The 20,807-nt window shown below is 36.4% G+C and overlaps 3 protein-coding genes across 3 annotated transcripts; all 3 read left to right on the top strand.

Annotated features, from left to right (window-relative positions):
• LOC139146294 (piggyBac transposable element-derived protein 4-like) lies at nucleotides 1-612 on the top strand. The gene has a single exon (XM_070717701.1). The coding sequence runs from the start codon at nucleotides 1-3 to the stop codon at nucleotides 610-612; it is 612 nt and encodes a 203-aa protein (XP_070573802.1).
• Nucleotides 613-19,240: 18,628 nt separating this feature from the next.
• Nucleotides 19,241-20,047, top strand: LOC139146293 (piggyBac transposable element-derived protein 4-like). The gene has a single exon (XM_070717700.1). The coding sequence runs from the start codon at nucleotides 19,241-19,243 to the stop codon at nucleotides 20,045-20,047; it is 807 nt and encodes a 268-aa protein (XP_070573801.1).
• Nucleotides 20,048-20,125: 78 nt separating this feature from the next.
• Nucleotides 20,126-20,548, top strand: LOC139146291 (piggyBac transposable element-derived protein 4-like). Its single transcript, XM_070717699.1, has one exon. It carries the CDS (start codon nucleotides 20,126-20,128, stop codon nucleotides 20,546-20,548), a length of 423 nt encoding a protein of 140 aa, XP_070573800.1.
• Nucleotides 20,549-20,807: the final 259 nt, after the last annotated feature.

Here is a 20,807-nt window from a genome sequence, read left to right as displayed (position 1 = left end):
ATGGGCTTGATGGTGGAGAAACGAGACCTTGAAACTTACTGGTCGACTGATCAAGTTCTTCAGACACCAGGCTTCCGAGAAATCATGAGTCGGGACAGGTTTGAGATGATACTGGAGATGCTGCATTTGAATAATAACAACAACTACATCCCTCCAGGCCGACCACACCATGATCCACTATTCAAGCTTCGCCCGATCCTGGACTCTGTTCTGCCAAGATTCAGGTCAGTGTACACCCCTCATCAACATATCACCATTGATGAAGCCATGATAGCCTGGAAAGGGAAACTACGTTTCCGTGTGTACATCCCAATCAAACCTGACAAGTTTGGCATAAAAACCTACAAGCTATGTGAAAGCGTTTCCGGGTACACATCAACTCTCAGCTTCTACACTGGTAAACATTTTGATGAACATGGCTCTCCTGTTACAGTTAGCACCAAGGAAGTTGTCATGGGATTGCTTGATGAATGCAATCTGCTGAACAAGGGCTACAAATTATACATGGACAACTTTTACACCAGTCCAGATCTCATGGATACTCTTTTGGCAGAGGGAACCATGTCGTGTGGAACAGCCAGGATCAACAGAGCTGAGATGCCGATGGAGTGAAAACAAAGCTTGGGAGGGGAGATTGCATTTTCAGACGCCGTGGCAACCTCCTAGCCATAAAGTGGCATGACAAGAAAGATGTGACTCTGTTGTCTACCTTCCACAAAGCTGTCATGAAGGTTGACATCAGCAAAGCAGACAGAGAAGGTAATTTCCCAGTAATTACTTTGAATATATCACAGCAGATCATCCCTAAGAACATGTCAACCAAAGCTATCTGATGAGTAGTTTTTTGAGAACAAAATTTTCTGACCAAAAATGGCAACAATTGCCCCTAAAAATGAAAATTGCAGATTTCATCATAATTTCAAAAGACCAAATTTAGTTCATCTATAGAAACAAGTATACCAAATTTCAAAGCTGTTAGACCAGTACTTTTTGAGAAAGACATTTTTTGACCAAAAATTGAAAAAATTCCCCCAAAAATTCAAAATTCCAGATTTCATCATAATTTCAATAAATATCATTTAGTTCATCTAGAGAAACCTGTATACCAAATTTCAAAGCTATCAGATGAGTTATTTTGGAAATACACATTTTTGACCAAAAATGGCAAAAATTGCCCCAAAATTACAAAACTACAGATTTCATGAGAAATTAAATACATATTACTTAGCTCATCTGTAAGAACCAGTATACCAAATTTCAAAGCTATCAGACCAGTACTTTTTGAGAAAAACATTTTTTGACCAAAAACAGCAAAAATTGCCCCAAAATTACAAAATTGCAGATTTTATCAAAAGTTCAATAATATCATTAAGTGATTTGTAGGAACCTGTGTACCAAATATCAAAGGCATAAGATGAGTAGTTTTGGATATACACATTTTTTGACCAAAAATGGCCCCAAAAATACAAAATTGCAGATTTCATCATAATTTCAATAAATATCATTTACTTCATCTGTAGAAACCTGTATACCAAATTTCAAAGCTATCAGATCAGTACTTTTTGAGAAATACATTTTTTGACTAAAAATGGCAAAAATTGCCTTTAAATGCAAATTTGCATATTTTTGCACAAACTGAACAAATCTGAAATCGATCATCCCTAGGGACATATGTACCAAATATCAAAGCTATCTGACTGGTAGTTTTGAAGAAGAAGATTTTTAAAGATATTTTTACCAAAAATGACAAAAATTGCCTTAAAAATACAAATATGCAAATTTCACCACGATTTGAACAAATCTGACTGAAGTCACCCTAAGTAAACTGCATGTCAAATTTCAAAGCAATCCAACAAGTGGTTTCAGAGTAGAAGATTTTTTACCGAAAACACCAAAAAATGCCCCCAAAAAACAAATATGCAAATTTCACCATGATTTGAACAAACTTAAGTTAGGTCACCCCAAGTGAACTGCATATAAAATTTCAAAGCAATTGGAGTTGCGGTTTCAGAGGAGAAGGCAATTGTTGACGGACGACGACGGAGGAAAATCACCTATTTGATAAGCTCCGCGTCGCTGACAGCGGAGCTAACAAATCTGATGGAGATCACCCCTAGGAACCTCAATACCAAGTTTTAAATCAATCCGACATGCGCTTTTAGAGAAGATGATTTTTTTACCAAAAACAGGAAAAATTGCCCCCAAAATACAATTATGCAAATTTCACCACAATTTGAACAAACTTGACTGAGGTTACCTCTAGGAACCTCTATACCAAGTTTCAAATTAATCTGACTTGAAGTTTCAGAGAAGAAGATTTCTTTACCAAAAACAGGAAAAATTGCCCCAAAAATACAATTATACAAATTTCACCACAATTCGAACAAACTTGAGTGAGGTCACTCCTATAAACCTCCACACCAAATTTCAAAGAAATCTGACTTGCGGTTTCAGAGAACAAGACCATTGTTGACGGACGGACAGACGGACGGACGAACACAGACAATCAGCCTATGGGATAAGCTCCGCGTCTCTGACAGCAGGGCTAAAAAGGGGTGAAAGAATTATGCCAATATTTTTCTAACCGATCCATCCTCACCATTGACAATAATTCCATTTGGGCTAAACCATGCAGGCAAAAAGGTTAATGGTTTATTGTAATCTGTGTACTCACACAAAAGTAAAGCTGCAATCCAGCAGAGGTGTCAGTGGTGGTCCCTCAGCTGCGGCATGTTCATAGGAGATGCTGCAATTTCCTTCTCTGTCTATTCTGAGCATTACCATGCAAATCATCCGATCAGAAAGAAATAGGAGAAGAAAAGAAAATTACAATTTGTTATCAAATTCCCTCATATGTCTCTCAAGAAACCATCTAATCAAAGAGATTATTTGAAATTATAAGGTCCCTATTAATGTATGAATATTTTCACATATTTCAGACTCTAACACTCAATAGACATCAACTAGTCTATTTCATGCTAATAGCAGCTATAGCAAAGTTTAGAGGGGAAGTCCATATCAGCTTAATCTACAAGTAAACCAAACTTGATGAATATTTCAGTTGAAAACAAGGGCTAACGCCATGCACATGGTCAAAAATAGTGTCAATAACACTGTGCTCCCATTTTACAGCACTACATGTGACATTGCATTCCTACAAAATGATGAAAATTCCTCTGCAAAAAGAAATCCATCTTATAGCCTAGCAATTTTAGCAAAGCTCATAGACAAGCAGTTTTTGAGAAACATTTTTTGAACAAAAATGGCCAAAATGGCCCAAAAGATAAAAAAAATTGCAGATTTAATCATTATTTTAATGCTTCATGAATGAGACAATCCCTAGGAACCTGTGTACCAAATATTACAGCTAACAGACTTAGCACTTTTTGAGAAAGACATTTTTTGACCAAAAATGGCAAATATAGCCCCAAAAACCAAAATTGTAAATTTCAACATCATTTCAAAATATATCACTTTTTCTCATCCCTATGAATTTCATCATAATTTCAAAATATGTCACTTTTTCTCATCCCTATGAACCCATATACCAAATATCAGACATATCAGACTTGTACCTTTGAAAAACACATTTTTGGACCAAAAACTGCAAACATTAGCTCCAAAACAAAATCCCTATGAATTTCATCATAATTTCAAAATATATCACATTGTTCTCACCCCTATGACTATTTATACCAAATATCAAAGAGATCATACATACCTTTTGAGAAACACATTTTTTGACCAAAAATGGTAAAAATTGCCTTAAAAATACAAATATGCAAATTTCACCATGATTTGAATAAATCTAACTGCAGTCACCCTAAGCAAACTGCAATCTAATTTCAAAGCTATTGGACAAGCGCTTTCAGAGGAGACGATTTTTTACCAAAAACAGCACAAAATTCCCCAAATATCAAAATTTCACCACAATTTGAACAAACTTACGTGAGGTCATCCCAAGTGAACTGCATATAACATTTCAAAGCAATCGGACTTGCGGTTTCAGAGGAGAAGGCAAGTGTTGACGGACAACGAAGGAAAATCAACCTATTTGATAAGCTCCACATTGCTGACAGCGGAGCTAAAATGAGCCCCCAAAAATGATAGATCAGAAAACAATTGAGAAAGTTTGAAAGTCAGAGTATCTGTCCCCGAAGCGTGATCTACCTTACACTGATTTACAATTCGATTTATAGAAACTGAGTAGGTCACCCAAAGTGAACTGCATATCAAATTTCAAAGCAATGGGACTTCTACTTTCACAGAACAAAGCAATTGCTGACTGTCGACAGAGGGACAAACGATAATGGAAAGTCAGCCTATTTGATAAGCTGAGCAACACTGACAGCAGAGCTAACACTTAGGTGGTGAGGCCCTAGGAAAAGCTATTGTTTTCCTAATGAAGATAGGGCCCAGTATACTCAAATGGTGCCTTTTCAACTTTGCCTAGTACAGTTAAGAGATTCTGCTTTGGACAGAGCAGGGCCTCAAACAGAAACAATATCACCACTATTGCTGTAACTCTGTTTCTCAATGGTAAAATTTGCAACACTGCTTAGTTCTTTAAAGGGGTGAAAGATTTATGCCCATATATTTGTAACCAGATCCATCCTCTTGACAAAAATTCCATTTAGGCTCATCCATGCAAGTGAAAGGGTTAACGGTATATTGTAATCTGTGTACTCACACGAAAGTAAAGCTGCGATCCAGCAGAGATATCACTGGTGGTCCCTCAGCTGCGGCATGTTCATAGGAGATGCTGCAATTTCCTTCTCTGCTTATTCTGAGCATTACCATGCAAATCATCTGATCAGAAGGAAATAGGAGAAGAAAAGAAAATTACAATATTACAATTTGTTATCAAATTCCTTCATATGTCTCTCAAGAAAACATCAAATCAAAGAGATTATTTGAAATTATTAGTTCTCTATTAATTTATGAATATTTTCACATATTTCAGACTCTAACACTCAATAGACATCAACTAGTCTATTTCATGCTAATAGCAGCTACAGCAAAGTTGAGAGGGGAAGTCCATATCAGTTTAATCTACAAGTAAATTGACAAACTTGATGAATGTTTCAGTGGAAAACACAGGCTAACACCATGCACATGTCAAAAATAGTGTCAATAACATTGTGCTCCCATTGTACAGAACTACATGTGACATTGCATTCCTACAAAATGACGAAAGTTCCTCTGCAACTGGAAATCAATCTTATACCCTGGCAATATTAGGCAGGCAGTTTTTGAGAAACTTTTTTTGAACAAAAATGGCCTAAAAATAAAAAATTGCAGATTTAATCATTATTTTAATGCTTCATGAATGAGACAATCCCTAGGAACCTGTGTACAAAATTTTACAGCTAACAGACTTAGCACTGTTTGAGAAAGACATTTTTGACCAAAAATGGCAAATATAGCCCCAAAAAACACAAAATTGTAAATTTCATCATCATTTCAAAATATATCACTTTTCTAATCCCTATGAATTTCATCATAATTTCAAAATATATCACTTTTTGTCAACCTATGAACCCATATACCAAATATCAGACATATCAGACTTGTACCTTGAGAAACACATTTTTGGACCATAAACTGCAAACATTAGCTCCAAAATAAAATTCTAAGTTTCATCATAATTTCAAAATATATCACATTGTTCTCACCCCTATGACTATTTATACCAAATATCAAAGAGATCATAAATACCTCATGAGAAACACATTGTTTGACCAAAAATGGCAAAAATTGCCTTAAAAATATAAATATGCACATTTCACCATGATTTGAACAAATCTAACTGAAGTCACCTAAGCAAACTGCATATCTAATTTCAAAGCAATCGGACAAGCAGTTTCAGAGGAGAAGGTTTTTACCAAAAACAGCAAAAAAATCCCGAAATATCAAAATTTCACCACAATTTGAACAAGCTTAAGTGAGGTCATCCCAAGTGAACTGCATATAACATTTCAAAGCAATCGGAGTTGCGGTTTCAGAGGAGAAGGCAATTGTTGACGGACGATGACGGAGGAAAATCAACCTATTTGATAAGCTCCGCGTTGCTGACAGCGGAGCTAACAAATCTGATGGATATCACCCCTAGGAACCTCAATACCAAGTTTTAAATCAATCCGACATGCGCTTTTAGAGAAGATGATTTTTTTACCAAAAACAGGAAAAATTGCCCCCAAAATACAATTATGAAAATTTCACCACATCTTGAACAAACTTGACTGAGGTTACCTCTAGGAACCTCTATACCAAGTTTCAAATTAATCTGACTTGAAGTTTCAGAGAAGAAGATTTCTTTACCAAAAACAGGAAAAATTGCCCCAAAAATACAATTATACAAATTTCACCACAATTCGAACAAACTTGAGTGAGGTCACTCCTATAAACCTCCACACCAAATTTCAAAGAAATCTGACTTGCGGTTTCAGAGAACAAGACCATTGTTGACGGACGGACAGACGGACGGACGAACACAGACAATCAGCCTATGGGATAAGCTCCGCGTCTCTGACAGCAGGGCTAAAAAGGGGTGAAAGAATTATGCCAATATTTTTCTAACCAGATCCATCCTCACCATTGACAATAATTCCATTTGGGCTAAACCATGCAGGCGAAAGGGTTAATGGTTTATTGTAATCTGTGTACTCACACAAAAGTAAAGCTGCGATCCAGCAGAGGTGTCAGTGGTGGTCCCTCAGCTGCGGCATGTTCATAGGAGATGCTGCAATTTCCTTCTCTGTCTATTCTGAGCATTACCATGCAAATCATCCGATCAGAAAGAAATAGGAGAAGAAGAGAAAATTACAATTTGTTATCAAATTCCCTCATATGTCTCTCAAGAAACCATCTAATCAAAGAGATTATTTGAAATTATAAGGTCCCTATTAATGTATGAATATTTTCACATATTTCAGACTCTAACACTCAATAGACATCAACTAGTCTATTCATGCTAATAGCAGCTATAGCAAAGTTTAGAGGGGAAGTCCATATCAGTTTAATCTACAAGTAAACCAAACTTGATGAATATTTCAGTTGAAAACAAGGGCTAACGCCATGCATATGGTCAAAATAGTGTCAATAACACTGTGCTCCCATTTTACAGCACTACATGTGACATTGCATTCCTACAAAATGATGAAAATTCCTCTGCAAAAAGAAATCATTCTTATAGCCTAGCAATATTAGCAAAGCTCATAGACAAGCAGTTTTTGAGAAACATTTTTGAACAAAAATGGCCAAAATGGTCCAAAGATAAAAAAAATTGCAGATTTCATCATTATTTTAATGCTTCATGAATGAGACAATCCCTAGGAACCTGTGTACACAATATTACAGCTAACAGACTTAGCACTTTTTGTGAAAGACATTTTTTGACCAAAAATGGCAAATATAGCCCCAAAAACACAAAATTGTAAATTTCAACATCATTTCAAAATATATCACTTTTTCTCATCCCCATGAATTTCATCATAATTTCAAAATATATCACTTTTTCTCATCCCTATGAACCCATATACCAAATATCAGACATATCAGACTTGTACCTTTGAAAAACACATTTTTGGACCAAAAACTGCAAACATTAGCTCCAAAACAAAATCCCTATGAATTTCATCATAATTTCAAAATATATCACATTGTTCTCACCCCTATGACTATTTATACCAAATATCAAAGAGATCATACATACCTTTTGAGAAACACATTTTTTGACCAAAAATGGTAAAAATTGCCTTAAAAATACAAATATGCAAATTTCACCATGATTTGAATAAATCTAACTGCAGTCACCCTAAGCAAACTGCAAATCTAATTTCAAAGCTATTGGACAAGCGCTTTCAGAGGAGACGATTTTTTACCAAAAACAGCACAAAATTCCCCAAAATATATAAATTCACCACAATTTGAACAAACTTACGTGAGGTCATCCCAAGTGAACTGCATATAACATTTCAAAGCAATCGGACTTGCGGTTTCAGAGGAGAAGGCAAGTGTTGACGGACAACGAAGGAAAATCAACCTATTTGATAAGCTCCACATTGCTGACAGCGGAGCTAAAAATGAGCCCCCAAAAATGATAGATCAGAAAACAATTGAGAAAGTTTGAAAGTCAGAGTATCTGTCCCCGAAGCGTGATCTACCTTACACTGATTTACAATTCGATTTATAGAAACTTGAGTAGGTCACCCAAAGTGAACTGCATATCAAATTTCAAAGCAATGGGACTTCTACTTTCACAGAACAAAGCAATTGCTGACTGTCGACAGAGGGACAAACGATAATGGAAAGTCAGCCTATTTGATAAGCTGAGCAACACTGACAGCAGAGCTAACACTTAGGTGGTGAGGCCCTAGGAAAAGCTATTGTTTTCCTAATGAAGATAGGGCCCAGTATACTCAAATGGTGCCTTTTCAACTTTGCCTAGTACAGTTAAGAGATTCTGCTTTGGACAGAGCAGGGCCTCAAACAGAAACAATATCACCACTATTGCTGTAACTCTAATGTTTCTCAATGGTAAAATTTGCAACACTGCTTAGTTCTTTAAAGGGTGAAAGATTTATGCCCATATATTTGTAACCAGATCCATCCTCACCATTGACAAAAATTCCATTTAGGCTCATCCATGCAAGTGAAAGGGTTAACGGTATATTGTAATCTGTGTACTCACACGAAAGTAAAGCTGCGATCCAGCAGAGATGTCACTGGTGGTCCCTCAGCTGCGGCATGTTCATAGGAGATGCTGCAATTTCCTTCTCTGCTTATTCTGAGCATTACCATGCAAATCATCTGATCAGAAGGAAATAGGAGAAGAAAAGAAAATTACAATATTACAATTTGTTATCAAATTCCTCATATGTCTCTCAAGAAAACATCAAATCAAAGAGATTATTTGAAATTATTAGTTCTCTGTTAATTTATGAATATTTTCACATATTTCAGACTCTAACACTCAATAGACATCAACTAGTCTATTTCATGCTAATAGCAGCTACAGCAAAGTTGAGAGGGGAAGTCCATATCAGTTTAATCTACAAGTAAATTGACAAACTTGATGAATATTTCAGTGGAAAACACAGGCTAACACCATGCACATGTCAAAAATAGTGTCAATAACATTGTGCTCCCATTGTACAGAACTACATGTGACATTGCATTCCTACAAAATGACGAAAGTTCCTCTGCAACTGGAAATCAATCTTATACCCTGGCAATATTAGGCAAGCAGTTTTTGAGAAACTTTTTTTGAACAAAAATGGCCTAAAAAATAAAAAATTGCAGATTTAATCATTATTTTAATGCTTCATGAATGAGACAATCCCTAGGAACCTGTGTACAAAATTTTACAGCTAACAGACTTAGCACTGTTTGAGAAAGACATTTTTTGACCAAAAATGGCAAATATAGCCCCAAAAACACAAAATTGTAAATTTCATCATCATTTCAAAATATATCACTTTTTCTAATCCCTATGAATTTCATCATAATTTCAAAATATATCACTTTTTGTCAACCCTATGAACCCATATACCAAATATCAGACATATCAGACTTGTACCTTTGAGAAACACATTTTTGGACCATAAACTGCAAACATTAGCTCCAAAATAAAATTCTAAGTTTCATCATAATTTCAAAATAATCACATTGTTCTCACCCCTATGACTATTTATACCAAATATCAAAGAGATCATAAATACCTCATGAGAAACACATTGTTTGACCAAAAATGGCAAAAATTGCCTTAAAAATATAAATATGCACATTTCACCATGATTTGAACAAATCTAACTGAAGTCACCCTAAGCAAACTGCATATCTAATTTCAAAGCAATCGGACAAGCAGTTTCAGAGGAGAAGGTTTTTTACCAAAACAGCACAAAATTCCCCAAATATCAAAATTTCACCACAATTTGAACAAGCTTAAGTGAGGTCATCCCAAGTGAACTGCATATAACATTTCAAAGCAATCAGACTTGCGGTTTCAGAGGAGAAGGCAATTGTTGACGCACGACAAAGGAAAATCAACCTATTTGATAAGCTCCACATTGCTGACAGCGGAGCTAAAAGTGAGCCCCCAAAAATGATAGATCAGAAAACAATTGGCAAAGTTTGAAAGTCAGAGTATCTGTCCCCAAAGCGTGATCTACCTAAAGCGATTTACAATTCAATATTATAGAAACTTGAGTAGGTCACGCAAAGTGAACTGCATATCTAATTTCAAAGCAATCAGACAAGCGGTTTCAGAGGAGAAGGTTTTTTACCACAAAACAGCAAAACATTCCCCAAATATCAAAATTTCAGCACAATTTGAACAAACTTAAGTGAGGTCATCCCAAGTGAACTGCATGTAACATTTCAAAGCAATTGGAGTTGCGGTTTCAGAGGAGAAGGCAATTGTTGACGGACGATGACGGAGGAAAATCAACCTATTTGATAAGCTCCGCGTTGCTGACAGCGGAGCTAACAAATCTGATGGATATCACCCCTAGGAACCTCAATACCAAGTTTTAAATCAATCCGACATGCGCTTTTAGAGAAGATGATTTTTTACCAAAAACAAAAAGGAAAATTGCCCCCAAAATACAATTATGCAAATTTCACCACAATTGAACAAACTTGACTGAGGTTACCTCTAGGAACCTCTATACCAAGTTTCAATTAATCTGACTTGAAGTTTCAGAGAAGAAGATTTCTTTACCAAAAACAGGAAAAATTGCCCCAAAAATACAATTATACAAATTTCACCACAATTCGAACAAACTTGAGTGAGGTCACTCCTATAAACCTCCACACCAAATTTCAAAGAAATCTGACTTGCGGTTTCAGAGAACAAGACCATTGTTGACGGACGGACAGACGGACGGACGAACACAGACAATCAGCCTATGGGATAAGCTCCGCGTCTCTGACAGCAGGTCTAAAAAGGGGTGAAAGAATTATGCCAATATTTTTCTAACCGATCCATCCTCACCATTGACAATAATTCCATTTGGGCTAAACCATGCAGGCGAAAGGGTTAATGATTTATTGTAATCTGTGTACTCACACAAAAGTAAAGCTGCGATCCAGCAGAGGTGTCAGTGGTGGTCCCTCAGCTGCGGCATGTTCATAGGAGATGCTGCAATTTCCTTCTCTGTCTATTCTGAGCATTACCATGCAAATCATCCGATCAGAAAGAAATAGGAGAAGAAAAGAAAATTACAATTTGTTATCAAATTCCCTCATATGTCTCTCAAGAAACCATCTAATCAAAGAGATTATTTGAAATTATAAGGTCCCTATTAATGTATGAATATTTTCACAAATTTCAGACTCTAACACTCAATAGACATCAACTAGTCTATTTCATGCTAATAGCAGCTATAGCAAAGTTTAGAGGGGAAGTCCATATCAGCTTAATCTACAAGTAAACCAAACTTGATGAATATTTCAGTTGAAAACAAGGGCTAACGCCATGCACATGGTCAAAAAATAGTGTCAATAACACTGTGCTCCCATTTTACAGCACTACATGTGACATTGCATTCCTACAAAATGATGAAAATTCCTCTGCAAAAAGAAATCATTCTTATAGCCTAGCAATTTAGCAAAGCTCATAGACAAGCAGTTTTTGAGAAACATTTTTTGAACAAAAATGGCCAAAATGGCCCAAAAGATAAAAAAAATTGCAGATTTCATCATTATTTTAATGCTTCATGAATGAGACAATCCCTAGGAACCTGTGTACCAAATATTACAGCTAACAGACTTCGCACTTTTTGTGAAAGACATTTTTGACCAAAAATGGCAAATATAGCCCCAAAAACACAAAATTGTAATTTCAACATCATTTCAAAATATATCACTTTTTCTCATCCCTATGAATTTCATCATAATTTCAAATATATCACTTTTTCTCATCCCTATGAACCCATATACCAAATATCAGACATATCAGACTTGTACCTTTGAAAAACACATTTTTGGACCAAAAACTGCAAACATTAGCTCCAAAACAAAATCCCTATGAATTTCATCATAATTTCAAAATATATCACATTGTTTCACCCCTATGACTATTTATACCAAATATCAAAGAGATCATCATACCTTTTGAGAAACACATTTTTTGACCAAAAATGGTAAAAATTGCCTGAAAAATACAAATATGCAAATTTCACCATGATTTGAATAAATCTAACTGCAGTCACCCTAAGCAAACTGCAAATCTAATTTCAAAGCTATTGGACAAGCGCTTTCAGAGGAGACGATTTTTACCAAAAACAGCACAAAATTCCCCAATATCAAAATTTCACCACAATTTGAACAAACTTACGTGAGGTCATCCCAAGTGAACTGCATATAACATTTCAAAGCAATCGGACTTGCGGTTTCAGAGGAGAAGGCAAGTGTTGACGGACAACGAAGGAAAATCAACCTATTTGATAAGCTCCACATTGCTGACAGCGGAGCTAAAAATGAGCCCCAAAAATGATAGATCAGAAAACATTGAGAAAGTTTGAAAGTCAGAGTATCTGTCCCCGAAGCGTGATCTACCTTACACTGATTTACAATTCGATTTATGGAAACTTGAGTAGGTCACCCAAAGTGAACTGCATATCAAATTTCAAAGCAATGGGACTTCTACTTTCACAGAACAAAGCAATTGCTGACTGTCGACAGAGGGACAAACGATAATGGAAAGTCAGCCTATTTGATAAGCTGAGCAACACTGACAGCAGAGCTAACACTTAGGTGGTGAGGCCCTAGGAAAAGCTATTGTTTTCCTAATGAAGATAGGGCCCAGTATACTCAAATGGTGCCTTTTCAACTTTGCCTAGTACAGTTAAGAGATTCTGCTTTGGACAGAGCAGGGCTCAAACAGAAACAATATCACCACTATTGCTGTAACTCTAATGTTTCTCAATGGTAAAATTTGCAACACTGCTTAGTTCTTTAAAGGGGTGAAAGATTTATGCCCATATATTTGTAACCAGACCCATCCTCACCATTGACAAAAATTCCATTTAGGCTCATCCATGCAAGTGAAAGGGTTAACGGTATATTGTAATCTGTGTACTCACACGAAAGTAAAGCTGCGATCCAGCAGAGATGTCACTGGTGGTCCCTCAGCTGCGGCATGTTCATAGGAGATGCTGCAATTTCCTTCTCTGCTTATTCTGAGCATTACCATGCAAATCATCTGATCAGAAGGAAATAGGAGAAGAAAAGAAAATTACAATATTACAATTTGTTATCAAATTCCTTCATATGTCTCTCAAGAAAACATCAAATCAAAGAGATTATTTGAAATTATTAGTTCTCTATTAATTTCCATGAATATTTTCACATATTTCAGACTCTAACACTCAATAGACATCAACTAGTCTATTTCATGCTAATAGCAGCTACAGCAAAGTTGAGAGGGGAAGTCCATATCAGTTTAATCTACAAGTAAATTGACAAACTTGATGAATATTTCAGTGGAAAACACAGGCTAACACCATGCACATGTCAAAAATAGTGTCAATAACATTGTGCTCCCATTGTACAGAACTACATGTGACATTGCATTCCTACAAAATGACGAAAGTTCCTCTGCAACTGGAAATCAATCTTATACCCTGGCAATATTAGGCAAGCAGTTTTGAGAAACTTTTTTTAACCAAGAATGGCCTTAAAAAATAAAAAATTGCAGATTTAATCATTATTTTAATGCTTCATGAATGAGACAATCCCTAGGAACCTGTGTACAAAATTTTAAAGCTAACAGACTTAGCACTGTTTGAGAAAGACATTTTTTGACCAAAAATGGCAAATATAGCCCCAAAAACACAAAATTGTAAATTTCATCATCATTTCAAAATATATCACTTTTTCTAATCCCTATGAATTTCATCATAATTTCAAAATATATCACTTTTTGTCAACCCTATGAACCCATATACCAAATATCAGACATATCAGACTTGTACCTTTGAGAAACACATTTTTGGACCATAAACTGCAAACATTAGCTCCAAAATAAAATTCTAAGTTTCATCATAATTTCAAAATATATCACATTGTTCTCACCCCTATGACTATTTATACCAAATATCAAAGAGATCATAAATACCTCATGAGAAACACATTGTTTGACCAAAAATGGCAAAAATTGCCTTAAAATATAAATATGCACATTTCACCATGATTTGAACAAATCTAACTGAAGTCACCCTAAGCAAACTGCATATCTAATTTCAAAGCAATCGGACAAGCAGTTTCAGAGGAGAAGGTTTTTTACCAAAAACAGCAAAAAAATCCGAAATATCAAAATTTCACCACAATTTGAACAAGCTTAAGTGAGGTCATCCAAGTGAACTGCATATAACATTTCAAAGCAATCGGACTTGCGGTTTCAGAGGAGAAGGCAATTGTTGACGCACGACAAGGAAAATCAACCTATTTGATAAGCTCCACATTGCTGACAGCGGAGCTAAAAGTGAGCCCCCAAAATGATAGATCAGAAAACAATTGGCAAAGTTTGAAAGTCAGAGTATCTGTCCCCAAAGCGTGATCTACCTAAAGCTGATTTACAATTCAATATTTATAGAAACTTGAGTAGGTCACCCAAAGTGAACTGCATATCTAATTTCAAAGCAATCAGACAAGCGGTTTCAGAGGAGAAGGTTTTTTACCACAAAACAGCAAAACATTCCCCAAATATCAAAATTTCAGCACAATTTGAACAAACTTAAGTGAGGTCATCCCAAGTGAACTGCATGTAACATTTCAAAGCAATCAGACTTGCGGTTTCAGAGGAGAAGGCAATTGTTGACGGACGACGACGGAGGAAAATCAACCTATTTGATAAGCTCCGCGTTGCTGACAGCGGAGCTAACAAATCTGATGGAGATCACCCCTAGGAACCTCAATACCAAGTTTTAAATCAATCCGACATGCGCTTTTAGAGAAGATGATTTTTTTACCAAAAACAGGAAAAATTGCCCCCAAAATACAATTATGCAAATTTCACCACAATTTGAACAAACTTGACTGAGGTTACCTCTAGGAACCTCTATACCAAGTTTCAAATTAATCTGACTTGAAGTTTCAGAGAAGAAGATTTCTTTACCAAAAACAGGAAAAATTGCCCCAAAAATACAATTATACAAATTTCACCACAATTCGAACAAACTTGAGTGAGGTCACTCCTATAAACCTCCACACCAAATTTCAAAGAAATCTGACTTGCGGTTTCAGAGAACAAGACCATTGTTGACGGACGGACAGACGGACGGACGAACACAGACAATCAGCCTATGGGATAAGCTCCGCGTCTCTGACAGCAGGGCTAAAAAGGGGTGAAAGAATTATGCCAATATTTTTCTAACCAGATCCATCCTCACCATTGACAATAATTCCATTTGGGCTAAACCATGCAGGCGAAAGGGTTAATGGTTTATTGTAATCTGTGTACTCACACAAAAGTAAAGCTGCGATCCAGCAGAGGTGTCAGTGGTGGTCCCTCAGCTGCGGCATGTTCATAGGAGATGCTGCAATTTCCTTCTCTGTCTATTCTGAGCATTACCATGCAAATCATCCGATCAGAAAGAAATAGGAGAAGAAAAGAAAATTACAATTTGTTATCAAATTCCCTCATATGTCTCTCAAGAAACCATCTAATCAAAGAGATTATTTGAAATTATAAGGTCCCTATTAATGTATGAATATTTTCACAAATTTCAGACTCTAACACTCAATAGACATCAACTAGTCTATTTCATGCTAATAGCAGCTATAGCAAAGTTTAGAGGGGAAGTCCATATCAGCTTAATCTACAAGTAAACCAAACTTGATGAATATTTCAGTTGAAAACAAGGGCTAACGCCATGCACATGGTCAAAAATAGTGTCAATAACACTGTGCTCCCATTTTACAGCACTACATGTGACATTGCATTCCTACAAATGATGAAAATTCCTCTGCAAAAAGAAATCATTCTTATAGCCTAGCAATTTTAGCAAAGCTCATAGACAAGCAGTTTTTGAGAAACATTTTTTGAACAAAAATGGCCAAAATGGCCCAAAAGATAAAAAAAATTGCAGATTTCATCATTATTTTAATGCTTCATGAATGAGACAATCCCTAGGAACCTGTGTACCAATATTACAGCTAACAGACTTCGCACTTTTTGTGAAAGACATTTTTTGACCAAAAATGGCAAATATAGCCCCAAAAACACAAAATTGTAAATTTCAACATCATTTCAAAATATATCACTTTTTCTCATCCCTATGAATTTCATCATAATTTCAAATATATCACTTTTTCTCATCCCTATGAACCCATATACCAAATATCAGACATATCAGACTTGTACCTTTGAAAAACACATTTTTGGACCAAAAACTGCAAACATTAGCTCCAAAACAAAATCCCTATGAATTTCATCATAATTTCAAAATATATCACATTGTTCTCACCCCTATGACTATTTATACCAAATATCAAAGAGATCATACATACCTTTTGAGAAACACATTTTTTGACCAAAAATGGTAAAAATTGCCTGAAAAATACAAATATGCAAATTTCACCATGATTTGAATAAATCTAACTGCAGTCACCCTAAGCAAACTGCAAATCTAATTTCAAAGCTATTGGACAAGCGCTTTCAGAGGAGACGATTTTTTACCAAAAACAGCACAAAATTCCCCAAATATCAAAATTTCACCACAATTTGAACAAACTTACGTGAGGTCATCCCAAGTGAACTGCATATAACATTTCAAAGCAATCGGACTTGCGGTTTCAGAGGAGAAGGCAAGTGTTGACGGACAACGAAGGAAAATCAACCTATTTGATAAGCTCCACATTGCTGACAGCGGAGCTAAAAATGAGCCCCCAAAATGATAGATCAGAAAACAATTGAGAAAGTTTGAAAGTCAGAGTATCTGTCCCCGAAGCGTGATCTACCTTACACTGATTTACAATTCGATTATAGAAACTTGAGTAGGTCACCCAAAGTGAACTGCATATCAAATTTCAAAGCAATGGGACTTCTACTTTCACAGAACAAAGCAATTGCTGACTGTCGACAGAGGGACAAACGATAATGGAAAGTCAGCCTATTTGATAAGCTGAGCAACACTGACAGCAGAGCTAACACTTAGGTGGTGAGGCCCTAGGAAAAGCTATTGTTTTCCTAATGAAGATAGGGCCCAGTATACTCAAATGGTGCCTTTTCAACTTTGCCTAGTACAGTTAAGAGATTCTGCTTTGGACAGAGCAGGGCCTCAAACAGAAACAATATCACCACTATTGCTGTAACTCTAATGTTTCTCAATGGTAAAATTTGCAACACTGCTTAGTTCTTTAAAGGGGTGAAAGATTTATGCCCATATATTTGTAACCAGATCCATCCTCACCATTGACAAAAATTCCATTTAGGCTCATCCATGCAAGTGAAAGGGTTAACGGTATATTGTAATCTGTGTACTCACACGAAGTAAAGCTGCGATCCAGCAGAGATGTCACTGGTGGTCCCTCAGCTGCGGCATGTTCATAGGAGATGCTGCAATTTCCTTCTCTGCTTATTCTGAGCATTACCATGCAAATCATCTGATCAGAAGGAAATAGGAGAAGAAAAGAAAATTACAATATTACAATTTGTTATCAAATTCCTTCATATCTCTCTCAAGAAAACATCAAATCAAAGAGATTATTTGAAATTATTAGTTCTCTATTAATTTATGAATATTTTCACATATTTCAGACTCTAACACTCAATAGACATCAACTAGTCTATTTCATGCTAATAGCAGCTACAGCAAAGTTGAGAGGGGAAGTCCATATCAGTTTAATCTACAAGTAAATTGACAAACTTGATGAATATTTCAGTGGAAAACACAGGCTAATACCATGCACATGTCAAAAATAGTGTCAATAACATTGTGCTCCCATTGTACAGAACTACATGTGACATTGCATTCCTACAAAATGATGAAAGTTCCTCTGCAACTGGAAATCAATCTTATACCCTGGCAATATTAGGCAAGCAGTTTTTGAGAAACTTTTTTTGACCAAAAATGGCCTAAAAAATAAAAAATTGCAGATTTAATCATTATTTTAATGCTTCATGAATGAGACAATCCCTAGGAACCTGTGTACAAAATTTTAAAGCTAACAGACTTAGCACTGTTTGAGAAAGACATTTTTTGACCAAAAATGGCAAATATAGCCCCAAAAACACAAAATTGTAAATTTCATCATCATTTCAAAATATATCACTTTTTCTAATCCCTATGAATTTCATCATAATTTCAAAATATATCACTTTTTGTCAACCCTATGAACCCATATACCAAATATCAGACATATCAGACTTGTACCTTTGAGAAACACATTTTTGGACCATAAACTGCAAACATTAGCTCCAAAACAAAATTCTAAGTTTCATCATAATTCAAAATATATCACATTGTTCTCACCCCTATGACTATATACCAAATATCAAAGAGATCATAAATACCTCATGAGAAACACATTGTTTGACCAAAAATGGCAAAAATTGCCTTAAAAATATAAATATGCACATTTCACCATGATTTGAACAAATCTAACTGAAGTCACCCTAAGCAAACTGCATATCTAATTTCAAAGCAATCGGACAAGCAGTTTCAGAGGAGAAGGTTTTTTACCAAAAACAGCAAAAAAATCCCGAAATATCAAAATTTCACCACAATTTGAACAAGCTTAAGTGAGGTCATCCCAAGTGAACTGCATATAACATTTCAAAGCAATCGGACTTGCGGTTTCAGAGGAGAAGGCAATTGTTGACGGACGACAACGGAAAATTAACCTAACTAATAAGCTACGCGTTGCTGACAGTGGAGCTAAAAATGAGCTCCCAAAATTGATAGATCACAAAAGAATTGGCAAAGTTTCAAAAGTCAGAGTATCTGTCCCCGAAGCGTGATCTACCTTAACCCTCAAAGCGCGGATACCGAGAATTGCCGTGTAAATGTCCCTCTGCGCCTGCGCGGATACCGAGAATAGCCGGTTTTTATTAGCATAATTTATTCACGTTGATGTCCATTTATAAATACATGTAGGCGGGAAAACTAGCCAATCCATGAAAGGTACGCTATGTCCTTCAACTTCTGACCCGGGAAAATCCATGTCATGTGACCATCTGTGACGTCATCACCTGAAAATAGAACAGAAAATTAGTCGGTTAAATCAATTCAAAATGGCGGCCGCCGATGACGTTTTAGCAAATATTTTTGCCGATTCTGACGATGATGCCATTGATTTTGAGGGATGGACGCTAGAAGAAATCAGATATGGGGATTTTCCAACCGAACCCTGCCAGAGTGACGACGAAAATGATCTTACTGAACGTGAAAAGTCGCTCAGACGGGACGTGCACGTCAACATTGAAGACGACCCAGCTGGCTTCACTGAGCTGCCGTTCGAGGGAAATCCGGGGCTTACGTCGCCCGAAAACATCCCGTTTGGCCCAGATGTTCGTCCGTTAGATTTTTTTAAGCTTTTCTTTTCTGATGCCGACTATGAAAACATCGCTGAGGAAACTAATCGTTATGCTGCCAGTCGGATTTCAGTACTCGAAGACCGTGGTTTGCTCGCGACGTACTCTCGCTTCCGGAAGTGGGAAAATGGCAACAAAGCTGACATCAAAGTTTTCCTTGCTCTATGTACAGCAATGGGCTTGGTGGAGAAACGCGACCTTGAAACTTACTGGTCGACTGATCAAGTTCTTCAGACACCAGGCTTCCGAGAAATCATGAGTCGGGACAGGTTTGAGATGATACTGGAGATGCTGCATTTGAATAATAACAACAACTACATCCCTCCAGGCCGACCACACCATGATCCACTATTCAAGCTTTGCCCGATCCTGGACTCTGTTCTGCCAAGATTCAGGTCAGTGTACACCCCTCATCAACATATCACCATTGATGAAGCCATGATAGCTGGAAAGGGAAACTACGTTTTCGTGTGTACATCCCAATCAAACCTGACAAGTTTGGCATAAAAACCTACAAGCTATGTGAAAGCGTTTCCGGGTACACATCAACTCTCAGCTTCTACACTGGTAAACATTTTGATGAACATGGCTCTCCTGTTACAGTTATTTAGCACCAAGGAAGTTGTCATGGGATTGCTTGATGAATGCAATCTGCTGAACAAGGGCTACAAATTATACATGGACAACTTTTACACCAGTCCAGATCTCATGGATACTCTTTTGGCAGAGGGAACCATGTCGTGTGGAACAGCCAGGATCAACAGAGCTGAGATGCCCGATGGAGTGAAAACAAAGCTTGGGAGGGGAGATTGCATTTTCAGACGCCGTGGCAACCTCCTAGCCATAAAGTGGCATGACAAGAAAGATGTGACTCTGTTGTCTACCTTCCACAAAGCTGTCATGAAGGTTGACATCAGCAAAGCAGACAGAGAAGGTAATTTCCCAGTAATTACTTTGAATATATCACAGCAGATCATCCCTAAGAACATGTCAACCAAAGCTATGTGATGAATAGTTTTTTGAGAACAAAATTTTCTGACCAAAAATGGCAACAATTGCCCCCAAAAATGAAAATTGCAGATTTCATCATAATTTCAAAAGACCAAATTTAGTTCATCTATAGAAACAAGTATACCAAATTTCAAAGCTGTTAGACCAGTACTTTTTGGGAAACACATTTTTTGACCAAAAATTGAAAAAATTCCCCAAAAAATTCAAAATTCCAGATTTCATCATAATTTCAATAAATATCATTTAGTTCATCTAG

Source organism: Ptychodera flava, chromosome 12, assembly GCF_041260155.1.
Source record: "Ptychodera flava strain L36383 chromosome 12, AS_Pfla_20210202, whole genome shotgun sequence".
Classification (NCBI taxonomy): domain Eukaryota; kingdom Metazoa; phylum Hemichordata; class Enteropneusta; family Ptychoderidae; genus Ptychodera; species Ptychodera flava.
This window is presented reverse-complemented; position numbering and strand designations above follow the sequence as displayed.